The 21,603-nt window shown below is 39.0% G+C and overlaps 1 protein-coding gene across 1 annotated transcript in view; it reads right to left on the reverse strand.

The window, feature by feature from the left end:
• Positions 1 to 21,603, reverse strand: part of LOC140923147 (uncharacterized) — a 97,450-nt gene that overhangs the window by 11,395 nt on the left and 64,452 nt on the right. The window contains exons 27-37 of the mRNA XM_073373221.1: positions 15,391 to 15,716; positions 12,467 to 12,567; positions 9,318 to 9,455; positions 8,931 to 9,126; positions 8,413 to 8,561; positions 7,249 to 7,443; positions 6,285 to 6,442; positions 3,987 to 4,104; positions 3,759 to 3,848; positions 2,959 to 3,054; positions 1,890 to 1,979 (exon numbers count right to left, since the gene is read on the reverse strand). Of these exons, the coding sequence (XP_073229322.1) occupies positions 1,890 to 1,979; positions 2,959 to 3,054; positions 3,759 to 3,848; positions 3,987 to 4,104; positions 6,285 to 6,442; positions 7,249 to 7,443; positions 8,413 to 8,561; positions 8,931 to 9,126; positions 9,318 to 9,455; positions 12,467 to 12,567; positions 15,391 to 15,716 (1,657 nt within the window). The remainder of the gene's footprint in view (positions 1 to 1,889; positions 1,980 to 2,958; positions 3,055 to 3,758; positions 3,849 to 3,986; positions 4,105 to 6,284; positions 6,443 to 7,248; positions 7,444 to 8,412; positions 8,562 to 8,930; positions 9,127 to 9,317; positions 9,456 to 12,466; positions 12,568 to 15,390; positions 15,717 to 21,603) is intronic.

The raw sequence follows: 21,603 nt of genomic DNA on the forward strand, positions 1-21,603 counted from the left end.
ATTCGACAATTCCGAGATCAATCGTCGAGAAATATTCCCTGCAAGTTTTAAGAACATTGAAAACAGGGAAGGCTTTTAAATAGGGCCTCAAATATAGCCAATTTTCCCCCCAGATTTTGTGTTTACAAGCGAGCGTCCTCATTATTCACTGGCATTGTTTTCAAGTTTCATATACACGTGCACACTTAGCAAAGAGATAGAAATTGCATCAAAAAGGACCCTCGGTTAAATCTCCGGGATATGCTAATTACTGGGTAAAGAGATTAGTGATACATTATAACATCAGAGCAACTCTTTGTGAGAGTTTCTGTGATGTTATAACCCGAGTAGGATAATTAAGTATTGCATCCTACACGATGAGCCGTGACGTTCACCGTTTCGGCTCTCACTGCTATCTGTGACGACAAGCCAGTTATTAGCATATTCCGGAAATTTCTTCGGAAAGTAATCGAGAGTTCTTTTTTATGCAAATTTATATCTATTGCTAGTTGTGCACGTGCATATGAAACTTGAAAACACTGCCGGTGAATAATTAGGACGCTCACTTGTAAACACAAAATCCTGGGGGGGGGGGGATTGGTTATGTTTGAGGCCCTATTTAAAAGCCTTCCCTGTTTTCAATGTTCTTGAAACTTGCAGGGAATATTTTTTGACGATTCATCTCGGGATTGTCGAATTTATACAAAAATTTATCGAGCGGTTTTTGGAAAAATGCGAAATTTTTAGGCATGGACCAAATTACGTCCAAAAACTGTATCAAAAGCAGCTGAATGTAAGTTAATAAAACTCTTCTTACTCGTGATCGCCCAGAGCAATTCCCCTCTTTTTTTGTATGCAGTTTTCAATGGAATCAAACCACTTGAGATGAGGCCGCGATTCCAAAGCTTATCATTTTCTTAAAATATTAGCCAATTGTGTGGATAGCATGCTGTTTCACTGCTTTGATGATTCTTAAAACTGCATTTCAAAGTATTTCGAAAACGCTCCCACAGAATTTCTTTAAACTTTGCCATAATGGAGGTAATTATGGTAGGTACATACTCCCTTAAGCGATTTCTTCAAAAAACTCCTGGTACAGAGAAACACAACGATAAATGAAAAACGTAATGGCGTCATTACGTTGCCATGGCGACTCCGATTGCAATAAACCCAGATCATAAGAAATTTTCATCTTTATATAATACAGTTGTGGTAACTTTTTTCCCATATCTTTACTCATGCCGACGTAGTTAATGCTCAAACTTGGGAGGTATCCACCTCGAAAAATCCAGTCGAGCCACCTTAAGAAAGCCTATCCTATGAGCGATTCTTAACCTTTTCCCTTTTCATATAACACATCAAGTCAAACGTCAATATTGTTGCTGATGATAATCAAAGTGGCTGGGAGACTTCTAGCCTCCCACGCAGACGTTCTTAGGGGTTCATCACGCGTTACTGCCGCGTGACGACTGCCCTAAGAACGCCTGCGCGGGTCGGGAGGCTAGGAGGCTAGGAGACTTTGGAATTTAAAAATATTCAAGAAGTCTTTAATCCTTTTAATAAAAAGTCCTTTGCAGCTCGGCGCCACGTGACCAATCTATGCCAAAATTATGGGATCCAACCTAAAGAATGCTAAAAATTGAAAGGGCTTCGTCTGCAATTTTGGGCGGTTTAAACTCTTTACAGTCCGATTTTTTAATTGCATAATTTCTCAACTCAGCCCCATTCAATAATTGCTAAATATAATCAGTGATACTTAATCCTTAAAATTGTTATGATTTAGATTACAAATCAGGATGATTATAAGTATGATTTATGGCTACAATAATGACTACCATTAAGATTACATAAAGCTCTGGAACTGCTGTTATAATACTATGACTGTCATATCGACGTATTACTGTACTTACCGACGTATCCTTGATTGCACTGACAAATATCCGTCTTCTTGCAAGCGCCGTGGACAGGACTTGTGCAGTTGTTAACGTTGTGACAAGTAGCTAAATAAGAAAATCACATTAATTTCATCCTACCCCATTCTAGAAAAACTATTTTAAGTTATTTAAACACCTATTAAAATTTCTTTATCTGTTCGATGAATTATTTACTAAGTTGTTAGGGGAGCTCTCTCACGCGCAGCGGAGCACCATGGGTAAGAAAATTTGGTTATCTCTGGATGCGGGAAATTTTTGTTGACAAAAAATGCACGTCCACCCATTTACGTTGACCGATGTCAAATGTCTCACACAGGCATTACAAATTGTGTTCGTCTTGATATTAGACATCCATGTTATGGACAATTGAGAGCGGTCAAAATGGAGTATCCAGCACATAATTTTTGGCAATTTAATTCAGGAGTAACCATATAACTGGTCGTTGAGTTTAAATGCGGAAATAACCGCTATGTAGAAGACCACAAGAGACATTTACGAAGGTCAAAAGGGATGGTCATGAGAGAAAGGTCGGCTTACATTGAAATCTATTCACACCTAATTCTAAATGGCGACAAATTTAGTTATACTTTTAAGGCGATCATTGGCCCTCATTGCCTCGCATCAAGGTAAGTTAAAGTTCTTTCCATTCCGTCGATGTAATCAAGGTAGATTGGGGTAATTATCATAATATAAAAGAAAAGTAATATTTTGGAATAACTAGTATTGTGCTTGAGTTAAGTTGTAAAAACGTTGGTCCGACTTTGTCAAATAATCGTCAAGTTCTATGCTCGAAAGTCACTCTTTGTGATGTGGTGGTGATTTCTCATAAAAGGCCCTTGCCTAGCTTTTTTTGAAGTGAAAGGAGTTAAAAATACTTATAAGTTGTTCAATGCAAAAGTACGCTTTGCACAGTATGGCTAAAATGGTACCCATTGTTCGCTTGTTTTAACTTTTGATTATACCTCGCAAATAATGCATGTTGTAAATTGAGACAGGGGGAAGGTTTTCCAAGTACAGGACTTTTTACATGTATGAATGCTCTAACCTTTCAACTCACAGCTTTGTCCTTCCCAGCCCAATTCACATACACAAAATCCTTTTACGCAGTTCCCATGGATGGTTGAACAATTTTGACAAGAACCTACAGACGTTGACAACAGAATATTATTAACATAACATGCTTAATCCTCGAACGAAAGTACATGCAAACCCCAAGAGCAGCTACTGAAATGGACAAACGTCCACATAAAATCTTCTTGGTAAATTATCCCCCCGCCCTTTGTACTTCCGAGGGTTAAGGTGCGAAGTACTTTATAACTGACCGAAGAAATAAGGACTTGTCTGTAATAGGAGCATTCCTTTCCTTTATCCTGGGAAAGGGAAAGGACATCCACAGGCAAGGCGAACCGCGTGAGCAACAAAGGCACGATGCGCGAGAAGCAAAAAGGACAAATGACGACGTTTCTGGTCTTCCCTCTCCCCATTCCGTTCACGTCTTTTCCCGCGGGTTTGCATAAACTTTAAATTAAAAAAAAGAAAATTAAAACTGGTTATTAAGCCCGCAGAATTCGGAGTTGTTTTGGTGGTGTTTCTAGGCCTGATGTCAACCCACGGGCTATGATGACTGGCAGAGTGGGCTCAGAAATAGATATCTAAAATCGCTCCAGTTTTAATGTGTTCAAACTGCTTCCCAACATGCATGAATGTATGGCCAGTAATTATCACCTCGTGGCTCCACCGGTTTGAGGGGAAAACGACGCCATCTAACAGAATACGAGTCGTCTTTCGCTTAAACGTTTAATGCTTAGAGGGTGCACTTTAATTTATCAATACGTCTTAAAATACCTTTGTTACAGCTTTCTCCGGTCCATCCATTGATGCAGCGACATGTTCCATTCACACAGCGGCCTTTTCCTGAGCATTTGTCTGGACAACCTGAAAATAAGGAGGCAGAAAGTGTCCTTGTATTTTTGTTATTTTAATGATTTTCTTCTGTTTAGACACATTTTCCGATTATGATTTGACAACTGCCGAGTTTTGTAAATCAAACAGATAATCTGATGTCAAGCTTACCTTCTTTGAAATTCTCTTGGTCCGTGAATGTTGTGTCATTAGTTATTGCAACATCGTAAATGCAGCTTTGTAAATTGCTATCAGAAATGCCGATAGACTTACACAAACTTGTTGCCAACTATTTAAGAAAAATACGCACTTCTCAGTACTAACAGGCCATCTCATGTCTCATGTCTCATGGGGGGTAGAGGAGGAGAGGGGGAACTCAACTACTAAAGCTATACAGACTTGTGCCACGGGATAGGACGTGGCTTTCGAGGTGCTCAGCCCCCTCTAAAGGGTATCCTTTTTGGCACTGTGACCCTTTAGTACGGTAACTAACTATAAAGGACGCCGGTGCAGAGATTCTAAGGCTATGCACTATACTGGAGGCCAAGTTCTGTAAGTTAGAAAGTACATAAAAATGAGAAATGTGTAAATTATTACACACACAACTTTCTCTCCAAAACCCTTTATTTGTATAGGAAATAGTATGATTTGTAGTGGTATTTGGCGTAAATACCAAGAATGATATTTCGAAATTGTTATACATAATTTCACGAGCCGTTAAGCGAGAGAAATATGAGACAATTTTGAAATATCACAAGTGGTATTTAAGCGAAATATCACGTTCAAATCATGCTATTGTTTGTTTATACTACTACCTGCGAAAGGTTTGTAATTTTCACATGTAGGTATTTCAAATTAAGCTGAAATACCACTGCTCTAAGCCAATCAAATTGCAGAAATTTCTCATGCAGTAGTATAACACGAGAAATGCAACCTTAGATAAACATTTCCTAGCCTTAATTTCAGACCTCCCTTAATTCGAGTCGAAGCCATATCTGAAATTCAGGCTAAAAGATTTCCCTAGATAGATTTTCACCGTCTTCCGTTACAAATCGATAAAAACCATTTGATTGCAAACAATTTCATAGATTTCGATTCTTATGCATTGACTTTAAAAAAACTCCGGGATGGACATTATTTAAAAAGGAGGACAGATCGCGCAAAACTGGGCACCTTAAGCAGTCGTGCGAACAAATACCAAGAAAGCGACGGACTTTGGCTTGTCATTGCCTACTGGTAGGTAGAAAATTATTTTGTTCATTCTGAATTTGCAACAAAATCGTAAAATGCACTTGGCAAAATCCTCGAAATGTTTGTAAATTGTAAACAAAGTTCCTACTAAGTGACGTTTTTAATTTACTAAAAGTTGCTTTTTTTCAGTTTTACCCAACTGATTTGGTAAATACTAAAACTACTATCCCCCTCAGGGTCGATGAACAGTGCTACACCTAGCTTCCCTTCGGGGGATAGTTGTGTACTATCTTGACTAACAGAACGATTCAACTAGGTTAACTACACTGTAAATCAGAAAGATCTGTTATAGCCCCCAAAATGGGGCCGTTTCGGTGAGTAAAATACAGTCCTATTTTTGACTCTAATTTAGCTCCCTTAATCAGGACCAATGCAGACCAATTACACAGGACTGATTTGGACCCAAGGGTTGAAATGGGTCCCAGCGTTGGCTGGGATAGGCATTTGATGGGGTTGTTTCGGCTTAAATTGTGCTCAAATGGCTCCAGGAGGGGCTCAATCGGACTTTGGCCTGCAGGGCTGAATTGGCACTTTGGGGTTGAAACAGATCTTTCTAGTTTCAGTGTAGGCTCATCGCGTTACGGCCCCGGAGTCCGTGCAAAGAAATGAAAACAGTCTGCTCCAAACATTTTCTATTATCCGCTTTCTATTTGATGGAATGTCATTTTTCTCCTTAAAAGGGTGTCAATTTTCAATTTGATTTCTCTTAAATATGACCGAGATTTACGAATCTTTGGGGCACCTATACGAATCTTTAATTGGCCCAAGTAAGCGCAACCCTCTCCAGCAGCCTTTTTAACGAAATAAGGGACCATTTGGGAAAGAAGGGGTGTAAGCGGCTTAGCCCAAAACAACAAATAAACAAACCATAACAAAAACAACACCACAAAAAAGAATGAACAACAACAAGACAACAACAAAACAGTACGTCGAAAAAACTCACTGCCTGCTTAGTTTCGGAGAAAAAGGATATTAATACTTGTAGACAAATGAAAAATAAGCAAATAATAAAGTAACAAGTCAATAAATAAAAGTAAGTACAACGTAAAAAAACTGAAAATAAGGCGGCTCAAAAACGTCATCACGTTTGCATAGATTGAAGGACGTAGCCTTTCATAATCATAACAACAGAATAATATAATTCATAACATAATTCATAATTCATAACAACAGATAATAATATTTAAATAACGTTTTCTGTTTCATCTCGACTGTTACCTCCAAGACAGACTGTGAAATTCCTTGTAATGAGTAAATGGGATGAAATGACGTGTCAGTATACGAAAGGTCCATGGTGTCTTCGTGATAAAAATTCGATGAACTCCATGACCAAGAATCCCGAGTCCCAGATCCATTATGACAATCCGTGATTCTCCCTAGTCACCAAATGAAGGAGCCAATTGATATGGAGAATAAAGTACATGATAATTTAAATAACTGTATTTTCCTCACATGACAAGTGCGAGACTAGTTCTGGAGTTTAAGAGCAATACGCGTAGGGAGCAGATACAAATTGCCTTTATTAAGGCTTTAAATAATAATGCCGGTACACTGCAAAAATGAGCTCATAAAACGAAAGATCTACCATGTTGTCTACTTTTTGGTAGACTAGTAAACTTTGTAAGGTTTTTTGTATCGTATCATCGAAGGAAGACTATAATAAACACTTTTAAGTGTTTATTATAGTCTTCCTCGGGACAATTCGTTATTGAAATAACGAATTGTCCCGAGGGAAGCAGTTAATTTTGTTTCCCGAGAATCTCACGAGAGACCAGAGTCTTCAAGTGATTTGTTATATAGCTGTAAAATTTAAAGCTGGAAATTCTAAAAAAAACCTCGCTGTAACGGAAGTCGTCGGTCAACGTTCGCGGCTAACAATTCACTGTTACCCTCTGACAACATAGATAGCGATAAGGATCAGACTGAATTCACATAAATTTTATTCCGAAATATTTTCAAGATTTTATTATTATCATTATTATTTTGATTTCTTAACCTTTTGGTCGCTCGTTTTTACGTTGAGCGTTTCTGATCCACGGTAACCAGTTAGGCGAAACTACAGAGCCATGTTTTTCCACAAGACAGCAGGCTTCATTTTTAATTACTTTCTAGTTTCAAACTATCACACTAAAGAATCATTCATGTGGCACAAACTTGTCAATTCAAACTTATCATCTCGTACATGACTCTGCAAACTGCACTGCTCTCTCATAAGCTTCGCCATTCGGTCCCATGAAGTCATTTGTGGCATTGTTGTCCATAAAGCCACACAGCCCCTCGGTATGTCCTTTGTACGCAACAGTTGGAGCGTATAGAACATTCAAATATTGCCTTCTCATAGTGCGGCTGTGTTTAACATCAATGGTAACCGTGACACCTAAAAAAAATAATTGAGGTGTACAATAAAAACTGAGCGAGAAATTTGGGGTTTAATTGAACGCCTAGCTCGCGCAATACTCGTCAAAAATCTTGAAACACCCCTAGTTGTGTGCGTTTCCCCTTCTCCAATGTTGATTTGGGTATTACAGTCACGGTCTCAGAGTGCTCCAAAATACGCGTGGCTCAACATTGGGGAAGGAGAGGGGCACAAAAGAACAAAAGTGCGAAGAGTGAATGTAAGAAATTTTCGAGAAAATTCAACACAAACGTGTCTGTTTCAACGATTTGTGACGATGACGGTGACGGCAAAGAAGAGCGCCAAAAAAGGCAATGGATTTATTAGGCAAAACAACCATTCTCCATGGGCATCACGCTTTTTGCTACATATCTTTAATTTGCCGTCACTATGCACACGACTAGGACGTTAAACTTTCTTTTTCTACGTTTTACGAGGGACGTAAACACGAGACGAAGATTTTCGCTTTCTTTTAACTTTTTGAGCTTCGATACGGCCCTTATGAATTCCACTCTAGGACAACTGGCCAATATTTGACAATTTGAATGAGGTGGAATTATGGCGATGAAGTTTGAAACAGCACGATCTCACTTTTTCAGTGACCTTTTCGAGCGCTGCCGTCGCCGTGGTGGTTGCATGCCTATAAGCTCCCTATTCCTTGGTTGCATCACGGACCTCCCAAGGACGGAATTTCTTACGGGTATAATTGGGATCAAATTACCATAATGATTTGATGATGTAGCTGGTTGCATTAAACATCCAGTCAACAAAAACATATCGCCCCGATACACAAAGTAAACGGTTTAGAAAGCCTTTGTTTCAAACAATTAGGTTGAACAGTATGTTCCACGGCATGCTAACGATTTCAACATGACATCCTCGATTCAACTCTCATCAATACATTTTTAAATGGAAGTCTGAAGTTAGGAAATGATTCCCGAGAATACTTGCCTGACTCGTATTCCAGGGAGATGAGAACAACGCTGTTCTCTTCTTCTTCAAATGTGAAACGTACTTGACGATCAAGCAAAACGGAGCCGTTGTTTATCTCAATAGGTTGTGATGAGTTATCCGTGACATTTATCAGGATTCCATCCACTCTGTTTAACAACAAGGAATCACCATACAGTGACATTAGCAGCTTGCAAAGTTTTTAGTGCTGAAAAATATTTCATCGGACATTGAATCTTCTAGAATATTGCTGTAAAACAAATAAACAAACGAAAAACAAGGCAAAACAAAGCAAAACAAAATACTCTATCAATACTTAACAGTCATCTCGTTTGTGTGAGTATGTGTAATCAACTGGTGACGAGTGAAATTAGGGAATAATTTCACGCGCCTTTTCCCCAATTCCTAATAATTTCCCGAGCCTTCAGGGTCAGGAAATTATTAGGTTTTGGACAAAACGCAAGTGAAATTATTCCCTAATTTCACGAGTATACCATTTGATTATGTTAGTAACATACCTAACGATGGGAGAATCACGAGGTCTGTTGGTTTTGATCGTCATGACTGTTAATAGGCTGCGGCCAGCTTTTAGTGCAACTCCTCCTATTAGCGAGGCTCGCTCGTAGTAGAAGAAACGATACTGGAGTCCAAAGTCATTACGTAGGCTTTTACAGCCCCAGAATTCCCCAATACCAAAAAAGTCGAAATTTACACCTAAAGAAGACGAAATGCAATTAACTATAATATTTACATGTAAGAATGTGTCGCCCAAACTTGAGAGAGCGCTGTAATAATTGACAAATCGTCCACAATTTTCCATGGTCTACACTTTCATAGACCATAGCTCTCGACCAATCAGCGCGCGAGGATTCGCTCAGTTATTGTAAAACAAAGGATGTACTTGCCATCTAATGTTTCCAAGTGTGGGTCGCCGCCACCTCTTGCAGATATTCTTTCACAGTATTGACCCTCCCATCCTCCAAAACACTCACATTTGGCGCTGCAGTTTGGAGCAATGGCAGGTTTTCCATTACCGGAGCAATCTAAAAATGATAAACGTTACTTAATAAGTTGTCAGTTTGACATAACAAAAACAGAAAAGAGTAGAAAAAGCACATACACAAACCCGTAGCATCGACCATGCATTGAATTCCCAGACAAACGAACTACCTCTGTGACGATCACTCGAACCAACCTTACCCCGCCCGTCACAGAATCAAAACTCTATAAAAGCACAATTGCAAGTGGCAGGGTATGTGGATATTTATTCTGATGCGACTAATTGCTTTATAAATTGCAGTACTACAATTCTTAGAAGGTTAAATTGATTAAATGGCAAACAGGCCACGGTCTGTTAGATTTGTGCCCTATAAGTTAGTTATGACAGTCTAATTGATAAAGGTGACGAGCATTCATTTATCATCAAGGTCAATCGGCTCAGGCAACTTTAATTTTCTTTAATATAAAATATTTCATATAAAATTAAGAGCCGTATTTCAAAAAATTAAGTGAGCCAACAGCGTACGGGTAATATTAATATTCAACTTGAACGGTGAAACTGACAATCCTAGATTTGAATTACTTAGCATAGCTTTACAAATTTTAATGCTTGACCACTGTTAGGTACTGCCCTGGGATGGATTGACTAAAATGAGGCAATCCCTTTCTTGACCATCAGTCTAACATTGTTGACAGAGGACAAGTGACAACTTACTATGTGCTTTCTTATTTTATTTTACTTTTTTTACAGTATCCGTTAAAAATGTTTTGTTGTTTCTTGATTACTTTTTGCTCTTAACCCTGTGATGCTCGCTCATTGGTCGTTTTCGTTCCATATGGAACGACGCACATTTTCCTATCTAAATCCATTTAACTTTCAGTCTTACTGTTAAAGAGAAAGATCGCAATAGCCCTTAGCATGTGAATGTAGATTAATTGCATCCAATTAGCAGGAAAATATGCCCCTTGAGTTCCAAGTCTCATTTTGAGCAATGCTTATGCTAACTAGATGAAAACCAGCTCAACAAGGAGGATTTGATTAAACATGCGGTTTTTTTCGCTACTAATTTTAATCCTGGACAAAAGTCCTTGGGCCAGTGATGCAGTATTCATAATTATTTGAGCTTTGCCCAAATAGAGTAATCGAGTTCCCTTGTTTTGATTCAAAGTTGCAATAGGCATGCAATAAGTGCGAGCGTAAACAAGTCAAGCGACGGGAATGTGTGCCGCGCGGTGTGTCACAACACATCATTTATCTTCGTTACATACGACCCACAGATAACGCACGGCAAACAAATCGATAATAGAAAACAAACGTTTTGGAAAAACAAGGTACATTGAGTGGACAAACTGTTAAATAGTTTAAATTTTCCCTTTAGAAAATAATCGTCCTCGCAGCACACGGTGTGAATAGTTTGGCTTACGGCCAAGAGTTAGACAATATTTTTGCTCTCGGTTGTCGAGCGCCAAAGAAGATGTCACGCAAAATTCCATGATCTCGTGCATGAGTTAATTAAGGGTAACACTGAATGATGCATAATTTCATTGCATATTTTCGGAAAGGACGTGATTTCTTAAAATCTTACTGAGCAAAATGACCTCGTAAACAAGTTGCATTCTTTCACGGTCGAACAGTAAAAGGGGCAGAGTCCAACATTTTTACGTGCAAACCGCGATCTATTCAAAGCTCTTGGGTTAATTAGATTAAGTCGTGTTCTCTCATACACGAACCACGAAAGCGGAAAATTCCAAAGCTTTCAGGTGCAAACTGCGTGACAATACAACTCACAGTAAGGAACTGATCACATGAGGCGGAGAAGCAATGCGCATGAATAGTGTGTCACCCGCTGTCCTGTTTCTCGCTTGGTTCATTTGCCGGGCCATACGGCTAGCGTGATTACTTGGAAAATTGCCACCCCAGATTCCGGCATCACAATACTGGGATTCCAGCTAACCGGGCTGGCTCGGTTGACATTTAATGGCAAAGTTGATTTTTGTTGCGTTTAACTAAGGTGCCGGGATCACTGCAAAGCCAGCTATCCCACCCACCCCCCCCCCCCCCCCTGCCCTCCTTCTTGGCAACATCTTCATACCCGCTTCTCTATATTACATGAAACGTTTGCTTTATCCATGTACAAATATTATCCAAAATAAGCGAAAAACAATCCCAAACAGAAAACCTAACAACGTTTAAACTAAGTACAAGTATGTTTTCGACTATTGATAAGACTTTTCACAACCACCACTTCATTTCAACACACTGTAACTACGTTATCCCTTCATAACCAAATTAGCCCTTCCACAACTACCTCACTGCAACATCTAAACTCACTTTTACCTCCTAAAATAATTTTTTTTGTTACTTCATAGTAAATTCTACGAGAAACGATTTTCACTGATTAAAAAAACTACAGCCATTATATAGCGTACCAATTCACGCACAATATAACTCCACGCCTTCCACTCCACGCATCTCTACCAAACCCTAAGATAGACAACGCTATTGAACTACTCACTCATTCCTATTAAATACACATAAAAAAACTTCACACACGCCTTGTAAATCGACAACCAAATATACGCTCCCACAGTGTATTGTTTTCTGTAATTTCTCGTTACCCTAATAAAAAATACAGTGCATCCTTTTCGAAATTTTATTGAAATTCTCTCTTCGCGCACCCTACACAATGTTAAAACTAGGAAAAAAATTCTGGATACACAGGTACAACGTTGTCTGTAGCGGGGGGGGGGGGGGGGGGGAAAGGGGGTTGGTCGGTCATGTGTGAATTGAAAACAATCCCCACAAATGCAAAAGTGTCCCAAGACTTTTGTCCATGATTGTAGCTGGCGGTTGCCAAAGGATTAATTCCGATTGATTTCTCGGATTGTCTGCCTGTATGATGATCAACCAGAGCAGTTTCTTTGACTTTTCTCTTTTCGAAATTGGGCAAACATGTCACTAAATGAGGCTGATATCAACTAAAGCGTTGCGAAACATGAAGGTTAAAAAGTTATAAAAGTATGAGATCTAATACTTGGATTTTTCTCTACGTACTTTGATTAGGCCACATGTCAGGTTGCGTACAGTTGGGCCCTGTTCTGTTCCCAGCACAGACATGTTCTCGTCCGCATTCTGGTCCAGGGATTTTACCACTACTGGAAATTTAAACACAATGAAAATTTGTTTTTGTTAGTGATATTCTTATTCTGCAGTAACTGTTACACTTTTTAATTTAAGTAATTTTACTTACTCCAAAAGCTAACAGCAATGAATAACATATAACAATTATTCAGCGAAGTGGAGGTGGCTAGTGGTGTCCTCAGTGGACACTGAGTGAATGATAGTTTTAGTATATACTAAAACAGTGAGATCATTGAGCTCAAAAATGATGATTTTTCACTCATTTACCGTTGCCAGCGATTGCAATTCTGGCGCGCAATGACCGAACGGCCGCGGCCGTCGCGTTTTCTCGCCGACAAATAAAACTTTTGAAGGCATTTGTTTAGCTATTGCGGGGAAATTTCTTCGAAAGGAGTTATAAATTCTTTTTGTATCTAAAATCATTCTGTAAAAAAGACTGTTAAATTTAGTTTTAAGCTTATTTATGAACATGTCAGCTAAATAAAGTAACGCAAGACTAAAGCTTAATTTGCATTTGGAAACAAAAAACCTTTTCACAGGTTTCATCAACAAATTCAAGTCAAAAAGACAAAGCTTTACCTGTTAAAACTTCCAAACCGAACTTCGTCACCTTCTTCGTGTATTTCGGAACAGCTTGTTTAATTATTTGTGAAATTTCTTTGTTTGTTACGGCAGCAACCTGGGAAGCCATTTTGCTCGTAACTTTACGCGAGTTTGGCGTCGCTCGCTCCGAGGGACTGGAGGTGAATCAGTGAATAGTTTTCAACTATCCCCCGAAGGGGAGGTGAATAGTGGTATTGCATATTATACCGAGATGCGAAGCGCGGACGGAGATATTTATATATCTAGCGCTATGAAACGACCCTGAGTGGGATAGTTGTTTTTAGTATTAACCAAATCAGTTGGATAAAAATCAATTAAAAAAAGAATTTTTTGTAATAAAAGACGTTACTTAGTTGACAGTGTTTCGGAGATCATTTTTTATGATTTTGTTGCAACTTCAGCAAGAAATTTTTTTCCACCGACCTGTAAACACAGACATGCAAAATTTCGTCTATTTCTTGCTGTTTGCTGATGCAGCTGCTTCATTTACCACTAAAATTTTATCTCGCGAAACTGTCGCGAAACGAGAAGCCATTTTGAATACTGTCCCAGAACAGTGAATATCCAAGGATATTCCGAGTTACAGAAGCCAATCAGAACGCGCGAAAATTGCTATCCACTGATTTGGTAAATACTAATACTGGATATCCGGAGGTAGAATAGCCAACCAGAGCGCGAGAAAAACACTATCCACTGTTTTATTATGTACTAATTAACAATTATTCTTTGAAATCGAGTTGAATAGTGGCCAAATATTTACCGAGCCGCGAAAGCGGCGAGGTAAATATTTCCAAAGCCACTATTCACCGAGATTGAAAAGAATAATTGTTTTAGTATATACACACGAAGTGATCTCAACAAAATCAGAGAGGAAACCATTCAAAAGTACGATTTGATTGACAGATCAAATCACGCGTAAGTTTAAAAATAGATCTTTGCAGAATTTGCAAACATGGCAATTCACAAGTTTATCATTTCGCAAACCGACAGCGTAATGGCTTAAATGGAACCGCTAAAAGTTTGAATTGTTTCCTTACCTGAGAAGAAAAGTAGAGCTTTGTTGTTTTCTGATGACTCGCCAAGTTTAAAGCCAAAAGGGTTTATTGTGTCGTTCTTCGCATAAAGTGCTCACAAAAATGGCGGCTCGGTTACTCGAGGTAAGACGTCGTCTTCCTGTATCATTCTTTTTCCTGTTCACTTGAAACGTAGAATTTCTGCAAACATTTCCTTTTAAATTTGTTTTTCATAAATAAGCTTCGATTTCTGAGCGAAAATTTTCTTGTTAGAAAACGCTGAGTTAACGAAACGGCTTCTTCTACGCGAATACACGGGAGTTGTAAACAATCCATCGAGCACAAAACTCAGCTACAGTAAATTGAAAAACGCCGTATTGAATCCTTCCAAGTATTTTTTTGCCTTAAAAGAAGTCAGCCCTAGGATTTTGTCGACTTTTAAAAGATCATTCTCTAAAAAGATGGGAAAAACACCGAGCTCACACATTATCCACTCGCTAGGAGGTGAATATTGTTGAATAGTCCGAGATAGCGAACCAATCAGATTGCTGGAATCACCAAGATCACTGAGTGTGTATATACTAAATAGATTTAGCCAGAGCTAAAAGCGAAGCTCCCGCTTACGCATTTTAAATTTACTGCAGACAATGGACTTTGAACTATTGAAAATACCACAAATGTATACCTAACTTTACGGGAAAACCATATGACTGAAAAACATAAACTTGAGTCCGCGATCAATTAAATGCTAACAACTGGTCAGTGGAAAACTTCAAAAAAAAACGCGTGAACTGGACGAGTTGGCATCTGAGCCCGCGATCGTTCATGTGACACTGGTCAGCAGATACCATGTTTTAAGACCTATCAATTGACCATAATATGGATGTCTACTCTCAGGTTAAAAACAGGTTACGGGCTCTTACACTAGCTAGAAAATTTGACATTTCACGTTGGTTTCCCTCTGGTGCGGACGGACGGGCGGACGGGCGTAGGGTCACACGATTACCAGAATTTTTCGGATAGATAGATTACCAAATTTTCTTAGGCATCGGGGCTCCGCTCGCGCGCGCTTCGTGTGCGCGTGGAGCTGCGCTATTAATTCTACCTTCACTATACAATAGGAAAATACTACATTAAAAACGCACGATAAGTCTAAACTAAAGAAGAGGATTATTGAAGACTGTTAGACACAAATTACCAAAAAAAGTCAAAGGAGAGTACTTTTTTTTGCTCCTATTCTGGTTTTCTTCTGGCTCAGGATCCGGGCTTGGGGTCGCAATCGGATCCGTGGGCCATACTGGTGGTGATGGTGTACTTGGAGATGAGCTACCCGGAGTTGGTGTACCCGGAGGTGGTGTACCCGGAGACGGTGTGCCTGGCGATGGTCTACCCGGAGGTGGTCTACCCGGAGGTGGTCTTCCCGGAGGGGGTCTACCCGGTGGTGGTCTACCCGGAGGTGGTCTACCCGGAGGTGGTCTTATCGGAGGTGGTCTACCCGGAGACGGTGTGCCTGGAGACGGTCCACTTACTGTGGGTCCCACACATTTCTACGAAATAAAACAAAGACAAAAGCAACGTTACGATAATCTTTCGTTATTAGTCTATGAGGGAGCGCTGGATATCGAATGATAAATAACCAATGAAGAGCATACTTCCAAGTTGGTTATCAGCATTTGATTTCCTTTAAGCCGGAGAAGAATTATTATTATTATAATGATAATATCATAGATGACGAATTACTCCTTAATATTGGCGCGAAATTTCAGCGTTAATTTGTAATTTCACATGTGAAATTACAAAATTGCCATGGCAACCCTTCCGTACGTCTCAGTGTCAAGATGGCGACGAAGTTTTAAAATACCTTGAATGAAGATGTCAGGGCACAAAAAGACGCTTTAGAAAACCTGAACACACAAGTAGCGAGCTTCAATCGTCACTTGAAAAATGTGTAGTATTCAAAGAGCATTGTCGAGGATCGAGAGTTTGAGCAAACAAGGGAGGTACTGCATGGATGCTCGTTGCAAACTTCTAGTAGCCGAGGCTATCAGCGATGACGAAGTAAGCGTTCTTTACGAGAGTAACATACTGGGAATCTCGAGTGCCGAGGCTTAATCAACACGGTCTGGCTGATGAATTCAATCCATTTTGGATTGAGAGGCTGTGATGAACATCGTCAAATGTCTCAAATGTGCTGGTCAGATGTGAAACTTCTGAGGGATTCCGACGGACTGAATATTTAGAATATTGTGAGCGTCAAACCAAAACAAGAAGCGTTGAAAGTTAGACCAGTTAAACCTAAAGCTTTCGCTAAGCCGGACGGCGGCCCACCCGGAACGTTTTTGTCTACAAATTCTGCTCTGAGACCTAGCTCAATGCAGAGCGTCGAAGCACCGTACTACCTCGGCATAAATCACAGCAAAGACTCCAGTAAATGCTAGTTCAAGGCGAGTCCGATGGGAGTTAATAAACTTACCTCGTTCATGAAAACAATGGCAGGAAAAGCTGACTTCGAGCGACGACTAACTAACCATAGCGCGCGAAAGCAAATGATGCAAAAACTGGACGATAACAATGTTCCTCCAACACACATCACGCAGCTCACTGGTCACCGAAATTTGCAGAGCGTTAAAAATTACAGCACTTTGTCAAAAGAGCAGCAGAAAAATATGTCGTTGATTTTGAGCGACAATTAAAACTTCCCAAACAGTGACAACTGCGGAATCCTCCTTCACGAACAGTTCAGTTATTCCCGCCTCAGGCGCATTTAGTGGAGCCGTTTTTCATAAAGGACACTTTATTATTACAATAAACACGCTGAATAAGTCACCAAATACCTCGAAATGCTCTGTTTCTACTGTAGCACGGAGCTACAGACGCATCAAGCGAGTTCTCGACTCATCACATGAGTACAGCCCGCCTGCTGTACCACTCCAGTGACAATTTTTGTCAAAGCTTTTCTATTGATAGTACTATTCAGTGTTTTAGGGGTCATTTAATGATTTAATCATCTTAGACGGTCTTGAGTCAACAAATTGCATTTTATTGTTGATCAATTTGTTTTCAATATTCTAACTCACAACATTTGTAGAGCCCAAAGAATCATGCATTTTTGAGGGCATTTGGTTTGAGCTGGCCCCTGTTTCTTAAATTCGCTGGTCATTTTTTCTAAATAAAGAGTCGTTTTTCTAATAAAGGGAAGAAATGTTCACTTAGTATGTATGAAATTAATAGATTACTTCATGGGCAGGGCGCTTGTACGGGATTTTTGAACTCGTTGTTTGTATCAGAAATTTCACTCGCTCGCTGCGCTCGCTCGTTGATTTCTGATCAGATACAGAACCAACTCGTGCGAAAATCCCGTACAAGCGCCCTTCCCATCAAGTAATCTCTATTTAATGTGGTTCACGACAGAAGTGACTTTTTTCGTTAGTCACCATAGACGTCTTTCAAAATGGTGGTTTATTAATATATTCTTTTATATGGATGATAATTAGCCGTTCCGACCTCGTTAGCATGTGCAAAATACAAAAGAATTCTTAGTTTCAAACGAGGTCAAAAAGGCTAATTATCATACATATAACAGATTATATTAATATGCCGCCATTATGAAAGAGATCTATTTTACCCGTGTCCGCCAGAAAAAAATAAATAAAAAAGTAATAATGATAATTGTAAATTAAAGTAAATTATAATCATCATTTAAAAAGCCTCCCAGAATCCTTTGTGGAAATTTTTGAAAAAGCTTTATAACTTTGACAATTGTATGTATTACGAAGAAGACTGTCAGAACACAACAAGACAACATTTCCCATGTCTTCCCATGTCACATCTAATGTAATGAAGTCATCAGTCATATGACTATTTCCGAATTAGAGTTTTTGTTGTTGTTGTGACAAGATTTCATTAACGAGTTAAAAACAAATAGCATATTTGAGGCTTTGGTTGTGTGGGGCATTTAAAATAACCAGTTGACGTCCGGCATTTAAAATTTATGGGGGTAATGAACATGAGCGAAAAAGTCGGAAGACTATGCCGAGGGCTGTAGAGAGTCAACTTTTTATCACAAGACAGTGAAAAGTTGCGGGAAAGTAATGATCTACCTGATAATTTTTTTCATGACCAAAATGGAGACATGAGGCCATCAGTCACGTGATCAAAGCGTTTTGAATGTGAATGGAAGCGGGGGGTCACCCTGCCTGGTCGTCAGCGGATAATTGTAGTATTTTTCCCATAGTAAATATTTCAGTAGAAGCAAGATGTGAACCGGCAGAGGAAATGATTAAAAGATTGAAAAAAATAATGTTCTTGCACATCGTATTTGTCTTTTGGTACTGAAATTACGGAGGAAAGTAAAACGCAACCGTGTTAGATCTTCATTAACCACAACGCGCTCGATCGATTCATAGGTTAGATTGTTTTCGCCGGGCGAGGACAGCAGAAGGTTATAGAAGTTATGATACTGATAACAATTACTGGAGAAAGAGTCAAATCTATCGAAAGTAAGTATATCCAAGACAGCCTTATAAATATGAGTTTTGGCTGCACATATCACACCTGAATAAACATCCACACCTCATAACATTTCACTTTGTTTTACGATCAGTCAATACCTTGAATTCAAAGTTAAAATTCAAGACGATCCTAATAAACAAATCACAACTACTAGCTACTGAAAGGTCTGTACCTTGAAGCGGCCTTAACTTTGCTAAGGTTTGCAGCAAAACACTGCTTGATAGTTCAACTCTTCGGCGGTTCTTATCAGCTATACGCAGCTGTATGTTGCATATTCCAAACTCTGCAGAGGAAAATTGTTTAACAGAAAAGAAAACCACACAATATGTCTGAAAAGCGACACAAAATCAATAAATTTGCGAATTACCAAAATATAATAGTGACCAACAGTCCTATAGTTCATAAATTTCTTAAACGTTCCTCTGAATCAGGGACCAAGCCTGAAAGAGTATTCATGGGTTTGTTGTGAGCTTTACGTCTAGCTTCGATCAGTGATTTAATTCTACACGGAAATTTAAAAAAAAAAACGAAAACGTCATCCCTGAAAACTGTCAATCACCATAGAGAAGGAATATATACCTCTATTAATCTCGTAGTCTGTTAAATTGTCAGCGTTTGGTTCATATAGCTAGTAACATAATGTGGTAAATTGAAAACAAAGTTTAAAGGAACATAAAAAATGTGGTATGTATCATAGCGAATCTACCGGTTTTAGTAATACTGGACACTGTTATCATTACCCAGCTCAATCGTCGATTTTCACATGTGCCTAATTTAATTTGAGAGATAACTGCTTTGAGACGGGACGTCTGAATCAACTAAATTCGACAATTTCAAATTAAGTACGACTTTATCGGGCTGCGACTGTAACAGTTGAAAATTCGACTTTGGTTCAACATTTAATTTAGAAGTCGCATTTCACATGTGCCGGATATAATGAATTAATTATAGAAACCCTTATCCATATTGGATAAAAAAATTTCCTAGAGACTGGGAATATTTATAACGAACGGAGTTAAATTCGGCACCATCATATCCGACGTCTGAATCAACTGCCTTATTTAATTACTTTCATCGACTTAAATAGATGTTCGCCACTCATAAGAAATTTCACGTTTGAAAGGGGCCTAAGATGACATAAGTTTCAGCTTAGTGGTTTGCAGGCTGTTATTAAGTTGTTGTTTTCTTTTCAGTACGAGCAATTCGTATCTTTCTTTGTAAATCCATTTAATTATTAATCGGCTTGTGCCGCGACTTGAGAATCAGCTGTAATAGTTGATTTTACTCTCTCGTTGACATGATTTATATATCAAAAAGAGCGATCAATTTTTATCCATCCATATCAATAAAAGCAAATGGAATCGCTTTTCACTATAGCGGACAACCTCCAACCGTGACTTCGTCGTATAAATGTGCGGCACAGAAGAAAGACGAAAAAGCTAACCCTTTTGATCAAATTATTTTAAGGTTTAAACTCGAAGCTTTATATAGTGTAAAATAATTATAATTTACTTTCACCGATATCACTTGTAATAATAATATTAACAATAATAATAACAATATTGAGCTGACGAGCCTGCTCCGATGAGCCAGTTAAAATGCAGAAAATCCAATAAACATACTCCAGTTTATATTAATAGAATTAAGCCAAGCCAAAGAGTAGAGCTCCTGATAGATAATAGCAGTTTACCTGAGAAATGAACCTTGATCGAAGCATTGCAAAGAATTCCTCAAATCTAATTAACTTAAGCTTTATGTAACTTCATTCATAACAACTTTTGCTAAACCTCAATGGAAATATTTGCTTTCTTTTTTCACTCACTGGTGTGGTCGTCAACATTAGAAACCTTCAACGTTTATGGTTTGTCGCCTGTATATGTCACCTTATGCTTATATTACCATTTATCGCTAAAGAGGACATCCTCGTGTTAATAACAATGGCATTTATAAGTAGAATGAACATGATCGTCCAGGTGAACGTAGTCCTGAGTAGGACTGTTGTTAACAATGACTGACGTTTCGACAACATGTGCGGTAGTCACCTTCAGAGTCAAAGTGAGTCAAAGTGAGTTGAAATGTCATCTACAGCCAAAACATAAACAAATTCTTAGTTGCCCTCTTATCCTAGCTGTTGAAGACTGACTAAGCCATTGTTTTGGGTCATATCCGGTGAGGAATTGCGTTTGCATCTTAATACTACCGTTTAAAAGCCAGCCTTGATGTAAATGGAGAGGTTAATGGATCGCCTTAGTCATGCTCAGCTTTTCTGAAATGACAAAAGATGACTTGCAAAACTAATTTTCTACTTAGTCAGAACAGCCTTGGGTTGGGGTTTGGGGTTGAGAAGAGAGTTTTCATATGCAAGCAAAGCGAACCGCGGTTGGTTTGGGCATAGTTAGTCCCTTCTCACAATGGTCGGTTGCTAGGGTTTTTCCCTCCGTACCTCTCAAAGCCGAGAGTCTTAGGCCTTACACGTGCACAGAAGTAGAATGCATAGAATGTGACGAAACTTGGCAGGGAAGTAGGTTGATAAATTACCTTCTCATTGGATTTCATTACATCCCATATATAGAGGACAAAGCGATAAGTTTTTACCGTAACTCGCAACTCCCGGAGAATGAAAAGCCACTGTTACCGCTCCACCGCGCAGGGCGTCTGAAATTTCGCGCGGTTGCAGAGCCGCGAAATTCGGTAGAAATCTTTCCAAATACATGCCAGTTTGATATATTTGAGACTTATCTCGGCTAATGGGGCCGTTTTTACCATAAACTTGCAAATTTATCTTGAAACTTCGCCTCTGCAACGAGAAAAAGACCCAAAACTACCAGGTGTTCTTAGATTATTATTGCGAAAAACTGGGCACTGGCCAGTGTCCAGTGCATGATATAAAAAGCTTTGCCATTGGCGCATTTCTAAGCTTAT

This window comes from Porites lutea, chromosome 13 (genome assembly GCF_958299795.1).
Source record: "Porites lutea chromosome 13, jaPorLute2.1, whole genome shotgun sequence".
NCBI lineage: Eukaryota > Metazoa > Cnidaria > Anthozoa > Scleractinia > Poritidae > Porites > Porites lutea.